Source organism: Acipenser ruthenus, chromosome 8, assembly GCF_902713425.1.
Source record: "Acipenser ruthenus chromosome 8, fAciRut3.2 maternal haplotype, whole genome shotgun sequence".
NCBI lineage: Eukaryota > Metazoa > Chordata > Actinopteri > Acipenseriformes > Acipenseridae > Acipenser > Acipenser ruthenus.
In genome coordinates, this window is record NC_081196.1 from 53,572,123 (window position 1) to 53,595,106 (window position 22,984).

The window sequence follows — 22,984 nt, forward strand, 5'->3', positions numbered from 1 at the left end:
GATAGCAGTGGAAACAAATGTCCAATAAAAGCTTGTATTTTACTGTTGCTGAGATCGATAAATAAACACAAATCAGTAGTTCTATATAAAGTGCAGTTTTAATGTTTTTTTTTTTTTTTTGGAAAACAGTTTGATTTAGCCAAAGAACTCGACTGTGGCAATTACACTCACTTTACCAATGCCCTACAAAGAAAACCCCTGACTAATTTACACATATTTACAATATGTACTTATTCGAATTACAACACATACTAATATTAGTATGTGTAGTAATTCAAACTGGAACATGTACTAAATATTTCAATCGTGTACTACACACCCTAACCATTTTTAACCTAAATTGTCTTTTATAACCTCAACAATGAAGAAACGGCCTACTCCTTACCAGCAGTATTGTTAGGATTTTAAAAGCAATCAATACAAATAAAAGTAGTAGTAATAATGTTTACACATTCTTTTTTATTTTTTTGTGGGGTTCAAATGTAACTGTGGGTTTATACTGGACCCCATGCTTCTACACTTAAACAACATTTAGAACAGTTTATTACCCATGTCATTTGAGCTAGCAAATTAGGCACTAGCGCCTTATCATTTCATATTTTAGCTTATAGTACAAGGTGGAATTGAAAGTTTTAAAAGGCAGGCTATGGGGATGGATAGTTGTTGGTAAACCATAATTAATATTGTAAACCCCCATTTCTATTTTTTGCAGTGTGTTATTACCTTGAGTCCTTTCTTTAAAAAATATATTTAATAACAGGGGGCCTCATTTTGAATTAAACTTTTTTAACTGAAAATTGCCAGTCGGAACCTAATAAATGAATCTCCCGTCTGCTATCATGCTCAGCATGCTTATAATGTTCCAAGCGCAGCTGAGGGGAACACAGGAGCAGGGGAAGACATGTGCTAGGAGAGAAATAATTAGCACATATTATACAGTAAGTGGATAAAGACTTTAGAAAAGTGTTGACTCAAGCATATTTTCCCTCGCTGCCATTCGTCCACCTCTCTAGCTAAACCACTCTATAATATCTCTGGGGATCTGGATTAGCACTTTTGAGTTGGCAAACTATCTAGCGTGGTCAAGCAGGTTTCCAGCAAATGAATTTCGCAATCTGAAGATTTCTACTTTACCTGGGTCATATTTACGTCTCCTTCTGCACCAGCCACCTGTCTCGGATAAAGGACCTTTAACCTTTCTCAGGAGTTGCTTGAAGGACTTGAAGCTGCTGCGAGGGCAGTCATCTTCAACTCCTGTAAGATCTGATGACTACCCGCTGTTAGGCCACTTTCGGGTCTGATGTCTTCATCTTAGATAGGCGTGAACAGCAGCAGCCAGCTCCGAGGATGGATATAGGGGGTTTGGAGAACGTGGTAGCCAACTCTGCTTACATCTGTGCCAGAGGCAGCTTCGACAACAGCTCCAATACCGCACCCACCTGGGACAAGAAGTACCATGCCAAACTCAAGCTGCCCCATATCACCCAGTCTGAAGGCCTGAGGGACATGATTGACCTGGAATTCGACAACATCTGCACCAAACAGCCTATCGGGAAGCAACTCTTCCAGCAGTACCTGGAGACGGTTCCAGAATACAAACCAGCGTCCAAGATCTGGAAGGACATCGAGGAATATGACACAGCAGAGGACAATGACCGGGTGCAGAAGGCCTCCAAGATCATATCAAAGTACATGCAGACGGGGGCCAGGAACTTCTTCTCCCAACTAGACGAGAAGATTGTTTCCCAGGTGAAAGAGGCACACCAGACCACTAAGGATGACTTGTTCGTGGAGACTCTGGAGAGCACCATGGCTTTCCTGAAGGATGCCCCCTTCACCAACTTCAAGGAGACCATGTACTTCAATAGGTTCCTCCAGTGGAAATGGTTAGAAGCTCAGCCCATCGGGGAAGACTGGTTTCTGGACTTCAGAGTCTTGGGCAAGGGTGGCTTTGGGGAGGTTTTCGCCACGCAAATGAAGGGCACTGGGAAACTTTATGCCAACAAGAAACTCAACAAGAAAAGGCTTAAGAAGAGGAGCGGCTATGAGGTAAGGGATTTTATTTATTCATCTTTTTTATTATTTTTGTGGTTGGTTGCTTGGTTGGTTTTCAACTGACTTACTGCATAAGTAAACACAATTTTTGGAGAAAAAAAAATGGCGGTTGGGTATACCTTAGTATTATAACTCCTGTGGCTGTTCTGAATTTGTGTATATATGTTTAAATTATCACTTAACCATGTTTATTTGTAGACTGTTCAGATTAGGTTTATGGAACTTGTCCTTGTGGTTTTAATTCTTCTAAAGTATGACGATACTGCCGAGCCCCGAGGTTTCATACTATGAGTTCTTCTCAGTTCATACACAGGACTAGGAATTGGACCACAGTCAATGAACCCTTGGATATGAACATATCTATTCTTGCACAAAGTACTTACTTTTGTTTTGTTCTTGATTTTACATTCCTGTAAATAAAATGTTTGTTTGCATACCATATCCTTCTAATCCCCAAAATAATCCCATCTGTTCAATTCCAAATCTACAAATCTCATGAGGGGAGTTCCCACCCAGCAGGGATTCATGCATGCTATTACTGGATCGCAAACTCTAAGAACCCGCTGAAGTGGGCGATTAGGAGACATTTGTATAACCTTCACTGGAACATGACCTCAGACAAGATTAGCAAGGCTGTATTTTACACAAGTGTTTAGGAGCCTTCTTAATTACTGTTATTGATGGGGAACAATAAATAACCTGTGTGGGGTGTGTGCGGGTCTGAGGCATGTTCTCAACCTGCTGAAGATATCATATTTCAAAACTAAACAATTAGGTTTTATTCATTTGTTTAAATTGTTTTCGTTGTTGAATATTTTCTAAATGTAGGGTTCAGAAACATGTTATATCGATGGAATACTGTGTGTGATTTTTACTGATCAGCTCCCCCCTAGTGCTGAGTTCACTCCCGATATATACTGCCATTTAGTGAGACCTAAGGAAAGTACATTAGCATATTTGTACAAAACAGATATACATTTTATTTTACACTTTAGTTTTTATTTTCATAGTAATGACTTTCAGTGCAAAGTGCCATTGTCTGTTTAACATACTGTACTGATACAGATTATCTTTACCACCTTTAGACTCAAACAATGAGTATCAACACTGAACAGAAGCAAGAGAACTTCTTTTCTATCTGTCCCTCAATATTATCCTCATATTTGCCTGGGAAAACATGGAAAATAAATAATGATTGGGCTTTGTTACTTCATATGGTTTATTTATTGATACAAACAATATACACAAACAGGCAATTGTTTTTTTTTATCCCAGTATAAAGAGACACCATGGTGTTGGACTAGGTACAGCCCAGAGCAGGGAGGCTGTGTGGTCCAGTGGTTAAAGAAACGGGCTTGTAACCAGCAGGTCCCAGGTTCAAATCCCACCTCAGCCACTGACTCACTGTGTGACCCTGAGCAAATCACTTCACCTCCTTGTGCTCCGTCTTTCGGGTGAGACGTAGTTGTAAGTGACTCTGCAGCTGATGCATAGTTCACACACCCTAGTCTCTGTAAGTCGCCTTGGATAAAGGCGTCTGCTAAATAAACTAATAATAATAAGAGCAGGTGCTCAAATTCCAGCTCCCAGTCATTGACTTACTGGATGGACTTCATTGATCAAGTCTTAATTGACCTCCTTTGTCAAGAGATGTTTCCTTTCTGTTGGGGGAAAAACCAACAAAAAAATGGGTATAATTGTAAGCACTGATGGTCAGTTTAGTAATGCTGTGTTCAAGTGTGTCCTCGTTCTAACTCTGTGCCTTGTCGTCTTGCAGGGCGCGATGGTCGAGAAAAGAATCCTTGCCAGGGTCCATAGCCGTTTCATTGTCTCATTGGCGTATGCATTTCAGACCAGAACTGACCTTTGCCTGGTGATGACGATAATGAATGGTGGAGACCTGAGGTAAAAAGAAAAGTATTCAGATGCCGTTCAGGTGGTATAAACAAAACAAATCTTTTTGTAATAGTCAGATATTGTAATAGTCAATTCCCATCAACTTCTGGATAGCTGGGGACCAACAAGCGTTGGGAATAGGAGCACATCAGTTCTTAAAGGATTCCAGGACGGTCTTTACAGCAATTACAGTAAATGAAGTAAGGCGTGTGTCTTTTTTCTTGAACTAGCTTGGTGTGGGGCGGTAGACCTTGGGTGATGACTTTTTACTTCTTGCTCTCCTTAACACTGCCTCTAGTGGATACTTTAAAAATGTCAGAAGTACTACTCACAGAGGTCTGGTATGTTCTGTGCTTACCGTTTATTTGAAACTGACTTTGGGATGAATGTCCAACAGGGAGATCATTACATGCTAGGTGACCACGCTGACAGTTGTGCGCAGCGATAGTGGCAACATATTAAAAACGTATACAAAAATAAATTTGCCAAAATACTTGATTTAGTTTCTTTCAAGTTTATCTCAGAATTTAGTTCAGTTTAGTTTTTTAGTTTTTTTTTTTTAAAGAAAGTTTTGCAATCATTTCTAATATATCTCCTTTGACTATGATTGCAACGACAGGTACCACATCTATAATGTTGATGAGAATAACCCAGGCTTTGAAGAGCCCAGAGCCTGCTTCTACACAGCACAGATCATCTGTGGGATGGAGCATCTTCACCAAAACAGAATCATTTACAGAGACCTCAAGCCAGAGAATGTACTCCTGGACAATAATGGTAAGCTTTTAAAGTGTGAAGCGTAGCTAACAAAGCAGTTCCATGCATTTTCTCTGCCGTACACATTCATTCATTGTATATGTGCAGGGTTGAAAGAAACATATATTTCCGGATTGAAACATTGTATCTGGTACTCTCTAGGTTAAAGAAATCTGAGTTTGCAAGCCATGCTTTTAGACTGTCTGTCTTGCACTTCCTGGGTCATTTCACTTAGAGAGTAAAATCATCCCCACCCTTTCTATGGCTTCTTTCCTGTCAATAAGCAATCAGCTGCTTCCTCTATGGACTGCTTCCAGCCAATAACAAGCTTTCTACTCAGAAGACACTGTTGAGGTTAAGTGACCCAGGAAGCACAAGTGCAAAAAGATAACCTCTCAATAAGGCATAGGAACCGTGAGCTTGCTTTAACCTAAAGTAATACCAGATATTTTGGAAATGAAAATACATTTAACACAAATTATCATAGCCACTATATGCATTAAGGGGATATTATATTTTGTGTAACTCCTCCTACATTGTAGAAAGAAGACAAGCGTTGAATTGACAACAGAACTGGCAGAAGGCACAGGTGTCGTTGTCCATCAAATCAACAATACACAGGTCACTCTTGAAATCAGGATGTGTTGCAGTAAGAATACCTCTGTTAAGAAAGGGAAACAAGACTAAAAGACTAAAATATGCACAAGAACACATCAATGGAACAATGGTCAAAGGTGCTTTGGACCGTTGATGGATAGGCAACGACACCTGGGCCTTCTGCCAGTTCTGTTGTCAATTCAACGCTTGTCTTCTTTCTATTCCTTAAGGATATTATCTTCAAGTATTGCTCATCCTTGTTGGACAGCTTTTTGGGTCTTCCAGTCCTGGGTTTGTCAATTACAGATGATGTTTCTCTGTACTTGTTGATTATGCTTCAGATACCACACCTTGAAAATCAAGTAATGCAAACTATTTCACTCAATGTTTTTCCTTTTTTATGCAAGTCAAGGTTGTTATAATAGTAGAAAACAATAGTGGAGGCTTTGAGTAAATTGTTGATGCTCATAATGCATCAGAGTAGAAAAAAGCAACATGTCTAAGACTTTTGCACTGCAGTGTATATTTATTATTTATTTCTTAGCCGATGCCCTTATCCAGGGTGACTTACAATTGTTACAAGATATCACCTTATTTTTACATACAATTACCCATTTATACAGTTGGGTTTTTACTGGAGCAATCTAGGCAAAGTACCTTGCTCAAGGGTACAGCAGCAGTGTCCCCCACCTGGGATTGAACCCACGATCCTCTGGTCAAGAGTCCAGAGCCCTGACCACTACCTCACACTGCTGCCCACTACTCCATAATGGTTTAATAAGCAGAATGAATAAGTACAGTGCTTTGGAAGACAAGTAACCATCTTACTAAAGACTGAAAAATAGCGAAATGGCTTTTACGAGGCTGTGTTGGTCCCAGTATTTCTCCCCACTGATACTTGCAGGCAGTTAATATTAGATTCAGTGTTTTAGGTTGACGTACGCTCCAGTAACTGGCGTCTGTTCTGTAGGAAATGTGCGTATTTCAGACCTTGGACTTGCAGTGGAGCTGAAGGACGGTGAAACAAAAACAAAAGGTTATGCAGGAACCCCAGGTAAGTGCACCTTATCATATTCCTTACACAGTGTACAGTGTGATACCAAGCGCGAGCAAAGTGTAGTTAAACATTGTACAAGCATAGTGGCTCTGAGGTAAATGGTAGGTTACTAAAGTCACATTTTTACAAGAATACAACAAGCCAGAAACAACTAAGTTGTAAGAAGGAGCAGTTCAATTAGAGTTTCTTGTTACAATTAATATGACTTTATTCCTCTCTGAAAACCTGGCTTTGCTTTGCAGTTGCTTCCCTACAAAGTTTACTGTCTGTGGAGCAGCCATTCACAAACGTGGGCCTTGTTTTTCACTGTGGGGAAATTAGAAACCACTTTAAAAGTCCTTTATTAGTTTTCTGTTGATCACATCGTTTTTTAGACTTTGTTTTCACTTTCTCTAGCCACTCGGTATACATTCACTTAGTATAAGGAACCAACCTATGTATAAACCATTTAAAAATAAACCACAGTACTGTCTAAAAACAATATTGTTTCCTATATTACTGCAGTACATACTATAGTATATTATAGGAAACTATAGTTTGAACAGCATTAACTGGTAGGAGCTACTGCACAGCTGGAAGTGAATCTATAATAACAGGATACATGATACATTATGGACAGCTGTTTTTTCCTCTTAACATTTTTTTTTTAATTTTGTTATTTTTTAATGGATAACCAGTGCAAATGTACAGCAATTGAAGTGTGTTGTTTGAAATCTTAGGTTTCATGGCTCCTGAGCTCCTGAGAAGCGAGGAGTATGACTACTCCGTGGACTACTTCACCCTGGGAGTGACACTGTACGAAATGATTGCAGCCAAGGGCCCCTTCAGATCCAGAGGAGAAAAGGTATTGTAATGAATCTCCTCCTCGCGCCTGATGAGTTCATAATATCACATCAGCATACGACACACACTTACCTCTCTATTACAGAGCTTGCTCTTCAGTTGAATATAAGGCATTCGTCTTTGAACCGTATAGTTTGCAGGTTCAAATCCAGCCCTTGCCTTTCCATTCAATTCAATTGGCTTATTTCTGAATATTTTCTCCCCTTTACAAAAATATAAAATCCCTACAGGAAAAAAAAGGTATTCAGGAAGACCTGCCACCTTGTGGACATTGAGAGTAATTTCATGTGCAATGCTTGTGCTTGTGCCATTTCGGTGAAAATAAATACAGGAGGTAAGAAAAGCTAGATTACTCACAAGCAGTGAAACATTCATTTAAGGACTCAATTAGTCTGCCAAAGATGTTTGTAAGTAGTTTTGTAACATTGTGTAACATGTATTTTTCATTTCAATGTGGATGTGCCTGTAAAGCCTGTATAAGGCATAGGGTAAGAGTTGTGCTAGGGTATGTGTCACAGTTACGAGTGAAACCAGTATCACCAACAGAAATGTATATATGAATTCAATAGGAAACATGCTAGCTCATATATACAGTATGTATATTTGAATTACTGCCACATTATAAAGTGTAAGCAAATACCGCACTGTACTGTAAGAAGCAGAAGTCCACATGTAGCTGAACTGTCTCTATGGATCCAGGGATGAAGAGAATGCGATGGTCGTGCCTCTTGACACCTGCTCTTCCCTTTTCAGGTTGAAAACAAGGAAGTTAAAAAGCGTATTCTCAATGATCCAGTGAGCTACACAGAGAAGTTCAGTGAAGAGGCCAAATCCTTTTGTGAAGGGCTGCTGGAAAAGGACGTGACTAAGCGACTTGGGTTCAAGAATAACAGCTGTGATGAGCTCCGGGTTCACCCATTCTTCAGCAGCATTAACTGGAGAAAGCTGGACGCAGGTACAAGGACCTTTTTGTAAAAGCCCATTATTGTATTAGTGAATTCAGATCTAATTATTACATTATGATATTATGGTTAGTACCTTGGTTTTTCAGCAGGGTACCTTATTTAAATGTTTCAGTAACCTATGTTGAACATTTACAGTATTTTGAGAGTTGTTTATGAAAAGCAGTGTTGCCTTAGTAGTTAATATACTAATAACCACTTCATATTAATACATTGTTGAAGCATTTGTCAAAATGTCTCAATTTCAAAATAGAAAGACCATTCCAGGAATGAATAAAAGACTGCCAACTTGTCACGGCCGGGATTGAAACCACATGTTCCCGACTCACCCTGCACAACATGCAGCACTGCGGTATATATAGCAAAGAGTCACGCACCCTCTAGTATAAATTTAACATGACTATGGGACACTGCAGATTCAAATAATTTATAGTCAGTATTTACCAAGTGTTTCATCATTCCCTTTCCTTTGCGTTCTAGGTATACTCCCGCCTCCATTTGTTCCAGACTCTAAAACCGTTTATGCGAAAGACATCCAGGATGTAGGTGCCTTTTCCACTGTAAAAGGTGTTAACCTTGATGATCCTGATAAAGAATTCTTTGATGAGTTTGCAACTGGCAACATCGCGATACCCTGGCAGGAGGAAATGATAGAGACTGGTGTTTTTGGAGAGCTCAACATGTGGGGCACTGACGGAAAATTACCAAACGATCTGAAGAGGGAATCCATTACAGAACTGCCAGCAAACAAATCCGGGGTGTGCTCTATTTCTTAGGAAGGTTGCGTCCTTTTCAAGAAGAATACGCATGATATCTGGATGAATGAAGAAACTGAAGAGCTATGGTTATAGAGTGCAGGATTCTGTTTTTCATCTGGTTTGGTGCAAGATATCTTCCCATTGAGCATTGTCAAGGAGGCTAGGGTTTCCACCTCAGAGGAGCAAACTGCTGTTAATGCTTGTGCAGTCCCATGCCACGATGCAGAAGACTAAAAAACACAGGGTAGTTTTGTGTCCATGGGAAAAGATACTGAAATCCTGGGACACTGTCCTCAAAACCAGGAAGATAAATGTGATGACCCTAAGCGAAAGTTCACAAAACACGAAGAAAGAGTTTCGGGTCTTTTTGAATAAACCTGTATGCAACTCTGTTTCATTCTGATGTGTCCTGCAATGAATCTGGCTGCAGGATAATGATGGCACAAGTACCTTGAGTTACGTGCCAAGTTCATGTTCGGAGCTCAGCCAATGGAATGACATCCTGCCCCCAAGCCAGCTGGAAACAGAATACTGAACACTGTACTCCTTTTAGAGTAAACCAGTAAATAGAAGCTCTGGTGTGTATGTAGTGTGCAAAAAATACAACCAGATTCAAGATATAGCCAAGTTTTAGTTAATATGAATACAAACAAAATTGTATGAAATAAAAATAGAAAGTCCAATATATTATAAATATGGAAAATATTTAGTTATGTTGGAGGAATTTTAACGTTCGAGTTGAACATGCTGATGTTATGAACTGGGTACCCAGGATCATAATTTACTTGGTAAAAACACAAGCTGGTTGACTAACATTGTCATTCTCTATAGATTACATGACAAATTTGAGTTTTCATTCCAGTAACTAGGTTTTCAGTACTGTACTCGCTGTTACTAATGCAATTTGACTGCAGTGGTCTATTGCATGTGTAACAAATACTGTGCAATTCATTCATTATTGTATAGACTGAACAGTAGGGCAGATCAGGCACTGCATACTGTACATTACATACTGTACATTACAGCTCCAATGTACGATTAAAATCTATGCTTTGAGTTACAAAGCAGGTTCACAATTCCTCATGAAGACATTATGGGCTCCTGTGAAGCAAGTGCAAACACAATGGCATTGTAAGTCGCCCTGGATAAGGGCGTCTGCTAAGAAATAAATAATAATAATAATAATAATAATAATAATAATAATAATGGCAACATTTCTCAAGAGACGAACACTGCAAATGTCATGATTTAAAACTAACAGAAAAAAAAACGTGTTCTTGATTTGTTCTTGTACTAGTTTTATAGTCAATTTATTTTACTCCTCTATGAAAATTTCCCTTTGCACTTGCTTCAAATCAGGGCTTGGTATGTTGTCTGAACCATAAGGTGAGATCATTAGCCTAAGTAATAAATTTGTATTTTTCTAATGTGTGTGAAAACTAGTTTCATGGAGACGGCCGATTTGTGGGTCTAGTTCTTGTTTTGCATAATGAACAAAAGCTTACCCTTTTGAATCTTCACAGCTAAATAATACGCTTAAAAATAAAAGCATACATTTATAACTCTGATCAAGCTTGCATTGTTTTTGCTTACTCCCACAACTGACTCTAATAAATTAGATCAGTGAAGTCTATATTTCAAACAGTCCCATTCAGGGTTGTTTAGAAGTCATGCATGACAATGAACTATCGAGCGATTACATGCCTATATTATGAAGTGGGATATGAATTGGAATTGATGTCTTGTACTAACAGCAGGGCCTTTGGATAACCCTGTATAAAACAATCATTTTAAATGTGTATGCGATCCTTAAATCCCTTTTAAACTAAGCTTGAGTCTTCACTCATATTTACAATTGCGTTATTGATAAAGAACCAATTTTTTTGAAATACCTGAAATATTTAAAAACTCATATTTATTGATATTAACCAAGGCTTTAAAAATGTCATCCTTGTGTAAAAATATATCGTTTATTTGCTTGTTTATTTTTTTACTGGTAATATGCAGTAGGTCAGTGTTGTCTAGCAATTAGTGACCTACAGCTCTGGAAGTAACTAGGCATCTGGAAGCAACAGTTTATTTTTATACCTAGATTTGTACTTGAAATTCTGCACTATCACAAATAAATGATTTGCAATGAAATGGGTTTTAAGGATATGGTCATCACTCCTTTGAAGATTCTTAGGGCTAGACTTGTTTATATAAGTACAATGCATGTGTTATTTCCCTGTGCAACGGCTACATTTAATCATACTTCCAGTATGAATGTGTATTAAATTAATGGCTAATAGAAAGTTAACACACGTTTTAGACACTTGTAATATTAATGCAGTAATGTGTTCTGGTGGTGTGCTCGTATGCCTTGAAGTCTGCTTCAATAACACCATAAAGCAAGACAACAAAGTGGTCAGAAAACTGTGATGAAGTACAGAATCTTTGCATTGGTTGTAAGCTTAAACGTATGCAGAACAATATGGGCAAACAGGTATTGAGGGGCTTGTGTGTATCAAATGATCCTTTCTGACTTGAAAACCACAGTGCTCCGACAATGGGACTCAATCCTGACCTGCAGATGAAAAACTAGTGCGTAGAAAAGACTACAACTCCTGCGAGATGAAAATGTCAGTAGAATAGAAAACAATATGAAAAACTAGGATATATGTATGATGCTATCATGTAAAATATCTACAATAGAATTATGAATGATGTATTTAAATAAATATTTTGCAACAAAGAAAGCTTGAACTGTTATAGTAATGGTGGTGATGTATGCGCTAAGTGGAGAAATAGTGCAACCTGCCATGATTCCAACTGTGAGAAACTGCCAAGTAGTGAGAAAATGTGCAGTTGAAAAGCAGAACTGCAAGCTCTCGAAGTAGGCTTTTACTAACCCTGTTCTAGTACTGGGTATGCAACTCAAATGCAGCTTATGTAATACTTACCCATATGCCTGGGATACCAGCTTTCTGAATGGAGGGGTCAATCATGAGGTTCTTCAATAGATAAGTTGACAACCTTTGTGCCACAATGCTGAAGAATATCTTACCCTCCACATGGTAGATTATTTTTTGGGCGGGATAAAGACCTCTCCTGTCCAGCCCCATGCCCTTGGGACAACCTGTTTTCCCATGCTACCTTCATCGACCTCCACAAGATTCTTCAAACCCTAGGTGCACTCTTGTAAGCCCGGTATAAAACCCTTGCTTTCTGCATTGCTTGCTCCATTTCGTTCCACTCAGAAGCAAAGTCCTCCACTTGGTATTCTGGAGGATTAAGAGGTGGAATATCAGAGGCAATCAACAGAGGCTCCCCTCTTCTTGAATCAGCGTATCTTCTATAAAGACACTTATCTAGCCTATAGTACAATACATTAGTCTATGGGAGGCATCTAGAACTGAAGAGTAGATCCTGATAAAACAAGTCTACCCCAATTCACATTTCTTTTTCAGTTTGAAAGTTATCCAGTTCAATTACTCTCACATGGCTGTCCTGTTCAGCCGTTCTTCTGTTCCATTACATCATTCTGCCCTCCTCTAATGAATCTGTGCGCTTAGCCATTCACCCCTATAAATCATAAATCACTTCTCTTTGAAAGCAGGAGTCTTTGTTCTGCTGTTGTCCTGCCTTGAGTGCTGTTTATTAATCACTTCAACAAGATGCATCTTGTGTCTAAATTTAATTCAGTTACTGCAGTACAGTTTACGTAGTTGTGCCCACAATGCACCTTTCTCTATATTGTATTTTGAAAATCTTGGATGCTACAAGCAAATGTATTGTTCCAGAAACTAGATTCTTCAATAAAAATGTAGAAACACCTGATTATTATTTTTTTGTGTGTGTGAATGTCTGGCAGGGTAAAGTGGCATTGAACAAATTCGCTCCAATGGCCCAGGATAATCAGCTGCAGACCAGTAACCCCTACTGGTCAAGATGGGCTCAGTACTTTAGGTTTGATGGGTGAAAGAGAGCCGATTGGTTGGTACACTGGAGGTCAGTCGTTGATCTTTAATCCACAAGACTGATATGAGGGCCCGAAGATTCAGATAGAAAAACTGGGAAAATAACTGATGAAAAAAAAGCTTCCAGTTTAATTATTTATTAATTTACCCAAAACATTCTATAAGCCTACATATACAATGCATGTTTACATACTCCATGAATATCAACATGCAGGATGATCTCAAGGTTACTGATATGGAATGTATTACTGTCAACAGGTTTTTCTAAAGTGATTTAATTTCCCCCTATCCTGTAAGAGGCGTTTTGTTCGACAACATACAGTAAGATATTCCATTCTTTAAGTGATGGAACATTTGAGAATTTACAGTAATGCAGGTGTAATTATTTGACAGCCAGCAAGGCACAGCTGACAATAGTGATAATATCATAGGCCTATGAGAGTAGATATTCATGAAAACTATATGAAGTTTCATAGGCAACGGAGATATGATATAAAACCAATTGTAAATAAAGACACCCAGAAAGAATCTTCAGCTGTTTTGAGATGCATGTACAGAACCCATTACTCCATTATGGGGTGTAAATAAAGACACCCAGAAAGAATCTTCAGATGGGATGCTGTTTCTCCATTGCTGATGTCCCCACAATCTGCAATCTAAGCAAATATTTTAACAATATGCTTTGTATCTGCTAGCATGCAGTACCACAGCACCACCTACTGACATAAATCTATTGTGCTGCTCAGTTGTTAATAACCCTAATTAATTGTTTAAGTGTACAGTCCTGCCATTGCTTTCCCCTGAGCTATCAGTCCAAAATGTGACAGGCATCTAGAGCATGAAACGCTTTCTCCAGAGGAAAAGGAGCATTATATTAATTACTGCACTTTACAAAATGAAGATCCTCTTGCAAATTTAGCAGTGTGGAGTAGTGGTTAGGGCTCTGGACTCTTGACCAGAGGGTCGTGGGTTCAATCCCCAGTGGGGGACACTGCTGTTGTACCCTTGAGCAAGGTACTTTACCTAGATTGCTCTAGTAAAAAAAACCCAACTGTATAAATGGGTAATTGTATGTAAAAATAATGTGATATCTTGTAACAATTGTAAGTCACCCTGGATAAGGGCGTCTGCTAAGAAATAAATAATAATCATATGTAGAATCAGTTGTAGCCATCAAAGATTCTCCTGACAGACAGAAGACAGGTAAATTGCTTCTGTAGAAATCTGACATGAGAGAATGACGATGCCGTCTTATATGATTGTGAAAATCTGAAGTGTAGATGAGCCCTTCACAGAAATGCCAGGGGCTGCAGGAGGATGTTATTGTGCTTATAAAATGTCTATGAAATGAAGATGGGTAATTAGTTCCAACAACCTGTGTGCTGTGAGAGTTTTAGTGAAGAACAGATACAATCTGGACAAGCAGGTGTAAGGATTAATTATTATTATTAATAATAATAATAATAATAATAATAATAATAATTATTATATATATATATATATATATATATATATATATATATATATATATATATATATATATATATATATATAATTTGCAACTTATATACAGTTTTATCAGAAATCATGGTTTAACCCATCGCTGTATTTTATATTTGTTAAATGTTAAACTTATGACAAGGACTTTTTTTTCACATAACATTTACTAGTCTCTAAAACTGCACATTAATTACGGTAAATGTATTGATAGTGTAGACAGTACTATAAGTACCACTGAACTACACTCAATGTAGTTTTGTGTTAAAAAGGTGACAGATATATAAAGTTGTATGGTAGTTATAAAGACGAACAACACCGTGACCAGTGTGTAATGTGTACTAAACGGTGTTGTTGTTTTTCCACGTAGTTGATGAATTTCCTTGGTGGTTTAGCAGGATCCATCGTCATTTCCACAGCTCGGCTTCTGCTGGGTCACATTACACCCATGCAAAACAGCAGGGCGATGTGGTGGTGGGGTGAATTATCAGCCGCAGCACCTCTTATGGGTTCTGAATCCGGACCTCATCCGATCTCCAGATGACAACCTCTTCATTTGGATTTTTTTTTTAAAACGTTCTCCTAATCCAATTTGAACCTATTTGGTGAGTTCTGAAGCTGCATGATGTCCGTGAGGAATTAACCACACAGAAAGGGTTTTTCAAAGGTATATCGATTGGAGGCGCAGGTCCCATTATATTACTTTGTCACAGTTGCCTGCTCGAGTCCAGGGATCTCTAGCTCTCCAGTGCTTGTGTGTTTCATCAAAGAAATATTGCTGACGACAAAATGCAACAGTCGTCAACTCCAAGCACCGTTCATGCATTAGATGCAGCAGGTAAATGTATATCTTTTTAAAAAATGTTTTGGGGAAAAATATGCAGACTTAATTTATTTATTTCTTAGCTTAATGTACATGTATATCATAAAAAAAGGGTCGGGAGTGGACGAGATATAAAATACACAGTGTACTGTAAAGAAAACGGTGACAGGCGTTTATTTTAGTTAATTCGGCTTTGCCTAATGCACAAGTAATGCTTAATTAACGGTATTAGTTTTGGGGTATCGCAAAACAATAATGTTGCAGCCGAATAAAAAAAAAAAGAAAAGTAGCCAATTAATATTTATTATTTTACAATGTGTTTAAAATACTGTACAGTCTTGTATATGGTGCATTTTCTGGTATGATAAATGTTATAAACCCAAAGTTTAAACCGTCATGTGGTCAAATGTATTACTGTATGTAGATTTTTTTTTTAATATATAAGAGGTTAACACAGTATTAACGTGTTATTTGTTCTGTACAGCATTGTGTTTGTACTTTGTATATTATCAATCAAAACAAAAAAATAATAAAGCTGTGCTGTAGGCTAGCGGTGGTGAAACCACGTTTTACATCAACTGCAGTGATGCTCCCAAACATTCAGCAGCCCAATTAGGATAATGTTTACATTCCATTGAATTATGATGCATGTGCATTAGCTGTTCAACACTTAATACAAGGCAACCTTTGTAGTCTTATAATGACAACTCCATATCGATAACAGGATGCAATACACTCCATGCAGAAAACACTTTTTAAAAGAAGCAGTAAATACGGTTTTAGAACGCATTCTTCTGCCCCTTGCTGGCTTCAGTAGCGTTTTCATTGCTCTCCTCATCATTGCCCTGTTGAAGCTGTAGTTGAATGTGCAGCCTTTCTCTGTGTTTGTCTGTCAAGGGTTCCAGGGTGCTTCATTTGCTAGACAGAGAGAATCTCAGAATCATAATTATATGAAATGTCATCATTGCAAATGTATAGAGACACTACAGTAAAGTGGTACCTCATGAGATTTAGGTATTAAGGTTTATTTAGATACTAGAGGGTCATATCCTGGAGAAAACAATCCATTTTAGTAAAGCTGTTGCCCGTATCTTACCCTTCATGATGTCGGCAATCATTCTGAGTGACTCGGTTGCTCCAAAATTGAGAATTATTCAATATTCAATACAGCTGTCTAAAATTGATTTTGAGTGAAAATTAATATATGAAAAAAAAGACATGTATTATCTGTTTTTTTTTATTTCTGAAAGGAAAGGTTAACAAAAAACATTACAGATTTCGTCAAACTAAAATATACAGTTTATGCTTGTAAAGGTGTGATTGGATCATTATACTGTACACACCTGAAAAGGGTTCCTGGGCATAAAGAACCTTAACATTCCTTCCCTCTATTTTAGAGCTTTTATGAACCCTTATATCCTTGGTGAACCTGGCCAGGGGATTCTTCAGCGCGTTTCAGAATGTGGGATTGCATGGAGACATGTGTCCAGCTGTCAGGATTCAGAATGTACTTATTTACATGTGAATACATGGTGTGTAGGTCATGGAGATTTACCTACTATGGATCACTATTTTATATATATATATATATATATATATATATATATATATATATATATATATATATATATACTACCGGTCAAAAGTTTTAGAACACCTCAATTTTTCCAGTTTTTATTGAAATTTACGCAGTTTAATGTCTCAATGTACTCTGAAATTAAAGCATAGAACAAATAAACAATTGGAGATAAAAAAATAAATCATGGAATCGTTTTGTTTAACAAAATTTAATCTAAATTTTTGACTCATCAAAGTAGCCACCTTTTGCAGATATAACAGCCGAACACACTCATGGCATTCTTTCTTCAATGGAAATCAAATATTGTTCGGAAAGTTCTTCCCAACACTGTTGCAGAAGTTCCCACAAATGTGTTGCACTTGTAGGTTGCTTTGCTTTCACCCTTCTGTCCAGTTCATCCCAAACCAGCTCGGTGGGGTTTAAGTCTGGAGACTGTGCTGGCCATTCCATGATTTGAAGCCTACCGTCTTGTTCTTTTCTTCTAAGGTAGTTCTGACATAGCCTGGAGGTATGTTTTGGGTCATTATCTTGCTGTAGGATGAACCCCTGACCAACTAGGCGTATACCAGAGGGTATTGCATGGCGCTGCAAAATGTTTTGGTTCAGGGTGCCACTCACTCTGTGCAAGTCGCCGACTCTGGATCCAGCAAAAGAGCCCCAGACCATCACGCTTCCTCCTCCATGTTTGACAGTTGGTGTCACACACCATCCTTTCGCCTACTCGACGGCGTACAAAAACCCTGCGTGATGAACCGAAGATTTCAAATTTTGATTCATCGGTCCATAAGACCTTCTTCCAGTCTTCAGTAGTCCACTGGCTGTGCTTCATGGCCCACGCAAGCCTCTTTTTCTTATTTTGCCATCTTAGCAATGGCTTTCTTACTGCCACTCGACCTGTCAAACCTGCAGCTCGAAGTCTTCTCTTCACAGTTGAAACTGAGACTTGCTTACTTCGACCAGTGTTAAGCTGTGCTTGAAGCTGTTGTCCTGTGAGCCGCCTATCATGCAAGCTGTTGACTCTCAGAAACTTGTCTTCTGATTCTGTTGTGGCTTTGGGTCTGATGTAACTTAAAACGTGAGTATCGATGTTTCTTAAGAAACTGCACAGACGCCATTTCTTAATCAGTGTTAAGTTTATTTCATACATGCAGGGAAACCAGTCCAAGTATAGAATCGATTACCAGTTGTTACATCTTTTACATGACATTCAATACCCTTCTGCATAGGTGTCTCTCTCCTCCTCTTTCTCTGACACTTAACCAATAGAAAAGGTACAACACATTATTCTGTTTTAATATTTAATTTTGTGTGTGTGTGTGTGTGTCTGTGTGTGTAATCTAGTGTGACGACCTCTGAACTCAGTGCATTCTTCAGACCCCTGGTGGTGCCCCAAAAAGGTCCATACATCTGGTTTTTGTCATCTTCCTTGTTCCTATCTCTCAGTTTTGCCTGAGACCCTTTGAGTCCAGTGGCATTATCTCTTATTCTCCCTGTGAACCTTTGGGTCCAACGGCAGTCCCTGGGAGCCTTTTAGCTCCTTTATGCTTTGTATTCCCAAAAGTCTTAGAGCCTGGCCCCTTCTGGTCCACAGCATTGTTATCTTGTTAGCTTGCAGGCAATGTTGGACAAGAAGCTTGTAGACGCAAGGTCTCTTATCAATTGTTAGCAGTACATGCAATTTGAACCAAACAGTCTGCTATCTGCAATATTAGTCTCTTTTCAGAAAAGAACACCAGTATAGCTCTGCCAGTCCACATGCGTAGCAAACTGCTAATCAATTCTCGATCCATGTTTTCCAACAGGGTCTGCCAGACCTCTTCCTGTCAGAGTTTCCTCCAGTTTCCAAGTGCCTTTTGATGGTGTAGGAAACTGTACTCACTGACACCTTGGCTTTCTTTGCAATTTCTCTAAAGGAAAGAACTACACTTTTAAGGGTTATAATGGTCTGTCTGTCTTCCTTTCTTAATTGCCTTTTTCTCGCCATTATGAGAGCAATATACTACTTCCTGCAGTGCAATACTGTCCAAATAATGCTTAAGAGGGTGTAGTAACACAGTCTGTTCCAACACTGCTTTTATACAGACAGAGGGTTTGTAAGTAATCAACAAAAGTTGGGACACCTGTAGGAATTGTTAGCATCAACTTTCAAGTCTTAATTTACTTCCATTGCTGCAGAACAGCTGTAATTTGTTAACCCATTACTTGTTCCCTGAAAAAGGCCTTTTTGTATAACTCTGAAATGTACATTATTTTTCAGTTTTTGGTAACCTAAACTTTTTTTTTTAACCTCTGGCAGTTTACCGCTTACCTTTGTACCATTTCAGGTTATTCACTGGACTTGAACTGCATAAATTTCAATAAAAACTGGAAAAATGGGGGTGTTCTAAAACTTTTGACCGGTAGTGTATATATATAAAAGCACTAGTGTAAATGAGTATTTGATTTTAGAATGGTATTGATGCTTTGCCCATATATTTATGCTTTTACAATGTGTTTCAGTTCTGCCCTTGTGCTGTGTCTCTGCATTCTAAGGTCTCAGAAACATAGACTGCAAGTGTGTGAGTCATTGGAAAAGTTACTTCTTGGAGTTTTACAAGAACACATCGGCGTTTCTTCTTGGTAACCTGTCACTGCTTTTCCAACAAGTCACATGTGTTGGGCCTCTCTGCATTCCTTCCTGTTAACTCTTCAAGTAGTATTCGGAAGTGTGCAAGTGCAGTAATTAAGTATTTGGAAGGAGTGCCTGGTTAAGCTAGTTCATTAGCAGCTCTCAGATAAATACCACTAAGAAATCAAATGCATGTTTGCCAACGTATGCATATTTTATGTAGGAAGATTTTTTGAATATTTTTTCTATTTGCTTTGTGTACTTTAAAAACAAATAATGGAGAATAACCTTGCCTAGCAATATTTTAGCCACTGAAGTTAATTATTGAGCAGCACAAAAAAACAAACAAAAAATATCTGACAAAGGAAAAACCGATTGGAAAAGTGCATGCCTATGCCAATTGCATTAGACTACCACATAATCATATTTTTGTTAACATATACATGAACTTTAGGAGGCTAATCTAGACAGTACAGATTGGTTTTACTACGAGCTTGATTAGCCACAGTGCACAGGTAACAAGCTCAGGTGTTTCATATTAAACTCAGTAAAAACCAGGAACGGATCAAACTGCTATCCAATGGTAGTCTTATTTCCATCCCTGGACAGTAATCAAATGTGGCAAGTTAACACAATGGGGACCATCTTACGAAATGAAAGGAATTGTTTGATAATTAAATTCTTCCTCGCTAAAACAGCAGTACTCCACGTGAGTTCATAACATACTGCATTAAAATTGCCTGTTCAAGTTACTGTACAAGCAATCAAAAACATACCTCACTTAAAGAGTTTAGTGGCTGATATGTGTCTGAGTTTAGTTTAACGTTTATCCCAATCTGTGGATTAATCTGTGCATATAAGGTTGCCACCTCTCTCAGATTCAAAATTGCCTAGAGATGTCTACACTTATCCCTATTTAAACCAATGTGGTAAATGCATTTCAAATGTATTTTATTTGCAACCAGTGTGGCAAATTTAGTTTATTAGTAGCAAAATTGCCAAGAGACTTGCACAACTGGTTTCACAGACCCCAATTAGCACTAATCGTGGACTACTTCCAGGACTGTGAAACCAGCCCACAATATCCCTCATTACACCAGGCATGGCGTGAATAAGCAGACACTCAAAACAGTTAATTGATACTCAGTATTAATGTGATCCTTTTATCTCTCAAGTTTCTCCTGCACACTGCAAACAGAAAACACTCCACATGCTTCACTGAATTTAATATAAAAGTCATTATGGTTCGTTTTTACTCAGTGAATTGTCCAAAATGTGGATGCGCTCATACATCTTCTAGGACTCATTCATTACACAGTGATTTTCAGGAAAAAAAAAGGTAAGTTATGTTGAGCAGCATTTAGTCAATTGCAGAAGAGACAAGGCTGGACTATGGAATCCTGGATTAGAAGATCATGATGTAATTATGTGTCTCCCTGGGCAATAGAATTGTCTCTGTTCAGAACCCAGAGCGTGACAGCTCCATTACAGGACAGAGGATTCTGACAAAGAATCTGAGTTTATGTGAAGATAAAAAGAGCACTGTAACTGCAGCAGAGACTATAGCATGTTAATGTGCTGTAATTTATATCATTATATCATCAGTGCCACTTTTGGGTTGTTTTTTTAACTATGCAGTGGTCTGATAATTATCCTAACCTGTGCTGTTTACCTAGAAACCAAGGGTGTTTTACTATAGATTGTCTGTTGAGCAAATATCTTTGTTTCAAATAGGAAAGTATATATAAAAGGCCAGCATCACACAAACTGGCCATTACTGGCCATCTCTTATTATCTTCCCAAGGTCCAGTAAAATACAACAGCAAATTATCTGACCCAGTGTGCAGCTCATTATTTCAGCTTTCCTAACTCATTTGTAATTCTCCAAGGTGGAGAGTGCAGAGAATAAGTCATGTAACACAGGGATGTAAATAAGACTCCCATTGCATAGCAGTTTGATCCATTCCTGGTTTTACTAGGTTTTAATAAGACTGAGCTTCTTACCTATACACCGTAGCTAATCAAGCTCCTAGTAAAACCTGGAATTGGAAAACTGCTATGCAATAGGAGCCGTATTTCCACCCCTGTAACAAAATGGAAAACATGAAGTGTCAACATGAAGAAATGCACTGTATTAGTGAGGTTGAAATCTATCGTTTGAAATTGGCCATGTAGAAATGAAAACAAAAAAACTCAAAATGCAGGACTTCTCTGGATCAATTGACCATGGTTTGAGGGATAGTCACATACCCTCAATCCCTCCAGAATAAGTGAAACATGTTGCAGACTTGTCTTGTTCAGCGGTGGCCCTACACCCACATTGACAGTGTTATGGTAGGAGTTTCTTATTGGTTGTCCAACTCCTGTACACTTTCTGGGAGACTGAATTTTTGGTCCGCTTGAGATGGATTTGAAATAAAATCTGAAAAGCAGCGAAACAATAAGGGACTGTTGTTATTATAATATACCTTAAAGGTAGAATAAATGGAGGGTGTAATAATTGTTACCCATGTATCATTCATGTTATTTGGTTTCCAGTTCTTATAGTGCTTCTTTTTTACTTGTTTTTGTGTGAGCGCAGCATGGTCCATGTTTTCTGCTAAAGATCATTAGAACGTGCTTCTTGATAGTTCCTCACAAGGGCGTTCCTGCTTCATCACTGGGAGATTAAAGGTGAGTGAGACTCATCTGAATATTACCTTCTACACCTGTGCGGCTTCCCTGCTGACAACTGTGTTGTTATTGAATCTAATGTTAGTGTTTCATCACAGCTGTTCAAGGTGAGACTAACCACATTGATCACTCTCGTACCTTTAGTCTCAAATTGCTGAACAAAAGGCGAACTAGAAGCATCTTGTAATGGTATTTATTAGAGAAAATATTGTTCTGAAACATGCTGAGCTCAAGTTTCAATAATGTGATGAAAAACGGAAAACAATACAAGAATTGGAAACCAAAACAACATGAATGAAAGGTAGGTGAGAGAACTGTTTTGTACATATTATCATACAATGAATTTCCTGTTTGCTTCTTTCTGTACATGCTGAGCATATTGTGGAAACACCTGACCCCTAGCAATGTCATTGGCAGTTGTATTAGGAGAGTGGGAATGGGAATGGGAAATAACTCGGTAATAGATCATTATTCTCTCTCCTTCAGGACAGTTTGCAAAAAGAAGGAGGACAGCGCTTTGGTTCACAGTCGCTCTTCTAGTGCTATCTCTTATCATTCTGGTGTTGGGCCTAGCAGCAGGCACGCGCACGGGCAACGTGGATGTGGCTGGTTATTACCCAGGGATCATTGTGAGTACCACACATTCTATTTTAAATGTAAAAATCTATATTAATTACCATTTCATGACTAATTAAATGCATAACATATATTTCAAGAGTACACAAAGCCATAAAACATTTTGCTTCAATTTCTGAAGCTGTCAAAAATTGCTGTTGTTCATTCAGCTGTAAAATACACTGAGACCAAATCTAAGCGAGTGCTACCTTCCAGTCTCTGTGCTTGTTTAGACAGGGTGTAAGCCACCATTCAATTCAATACCGTATTTTTTAAAAAAAGAATGAATTAACTGTGAAAAAGATG

At 38.3% G+C, this 22,984-nt stretch overlaps 2 protein-coding genes across 4 annotated transcripts in view; both read left to right on the plus strand.

The window, feature by feature from the left end:
• The first annotated feature begins 1,010 nt into the window (after window positions 1-1,010).
• On the plus strand, window positions 1,011-10,492 carry LOC117407213 (rhodopsin kinase GRK1-like). Its single transcript, XM_034011926.3, has 7 exons — window positions 1,011-2,049; window positions 3,833-3,960; window positions 4,571-4,728; window positions 6,275-6,358; window positions 7,081-7,205; window positions 7,958-8,159; window positions 8,647-10,492. The coding sequence occupies exons 1-7, from the start codon at window positions 1,348-1,350 to the stop codon at window positions 8,940-8,942; spliced, it is 1,695 nt and encodes a 564-aa protein (XP_033867817.3). The 5' UTR covers window positions 1,011-1,347; the 3' UTR covers window positions 8,943-10,492.
• Window positions 10,493-14,802: 4,310 nt separating this feature from the next.
• The window catches only part of LOC117407021 (transmembrane protein 255B-like), a 35,705-nt gene continuing 27,523 nt past the window's right edge, over window positions 14,803-22,984 (plus strand). The window contains exons 1-2 of one of the 3 annotated variants that reach the window (XM_059029275.1): window positions 14,803-15,218; window positions 22,550-22,692. In XM_059029275.1, coding sequence (XP_058885258.1) covers window positions 15,170-15,218; window positions 22,550-22,692 — 192 coding nt within the window. In that variant the 5' untranslated portion in view covers window positions 14,803-15,169. The remainder of the gene's footprint in view (window positions 15,219-22,549; window positions 22,693-22,984) is intronic. The other 2 variants (XM_034011553.3, XM_059029274.1) reach the window with 2 other exon arrangements.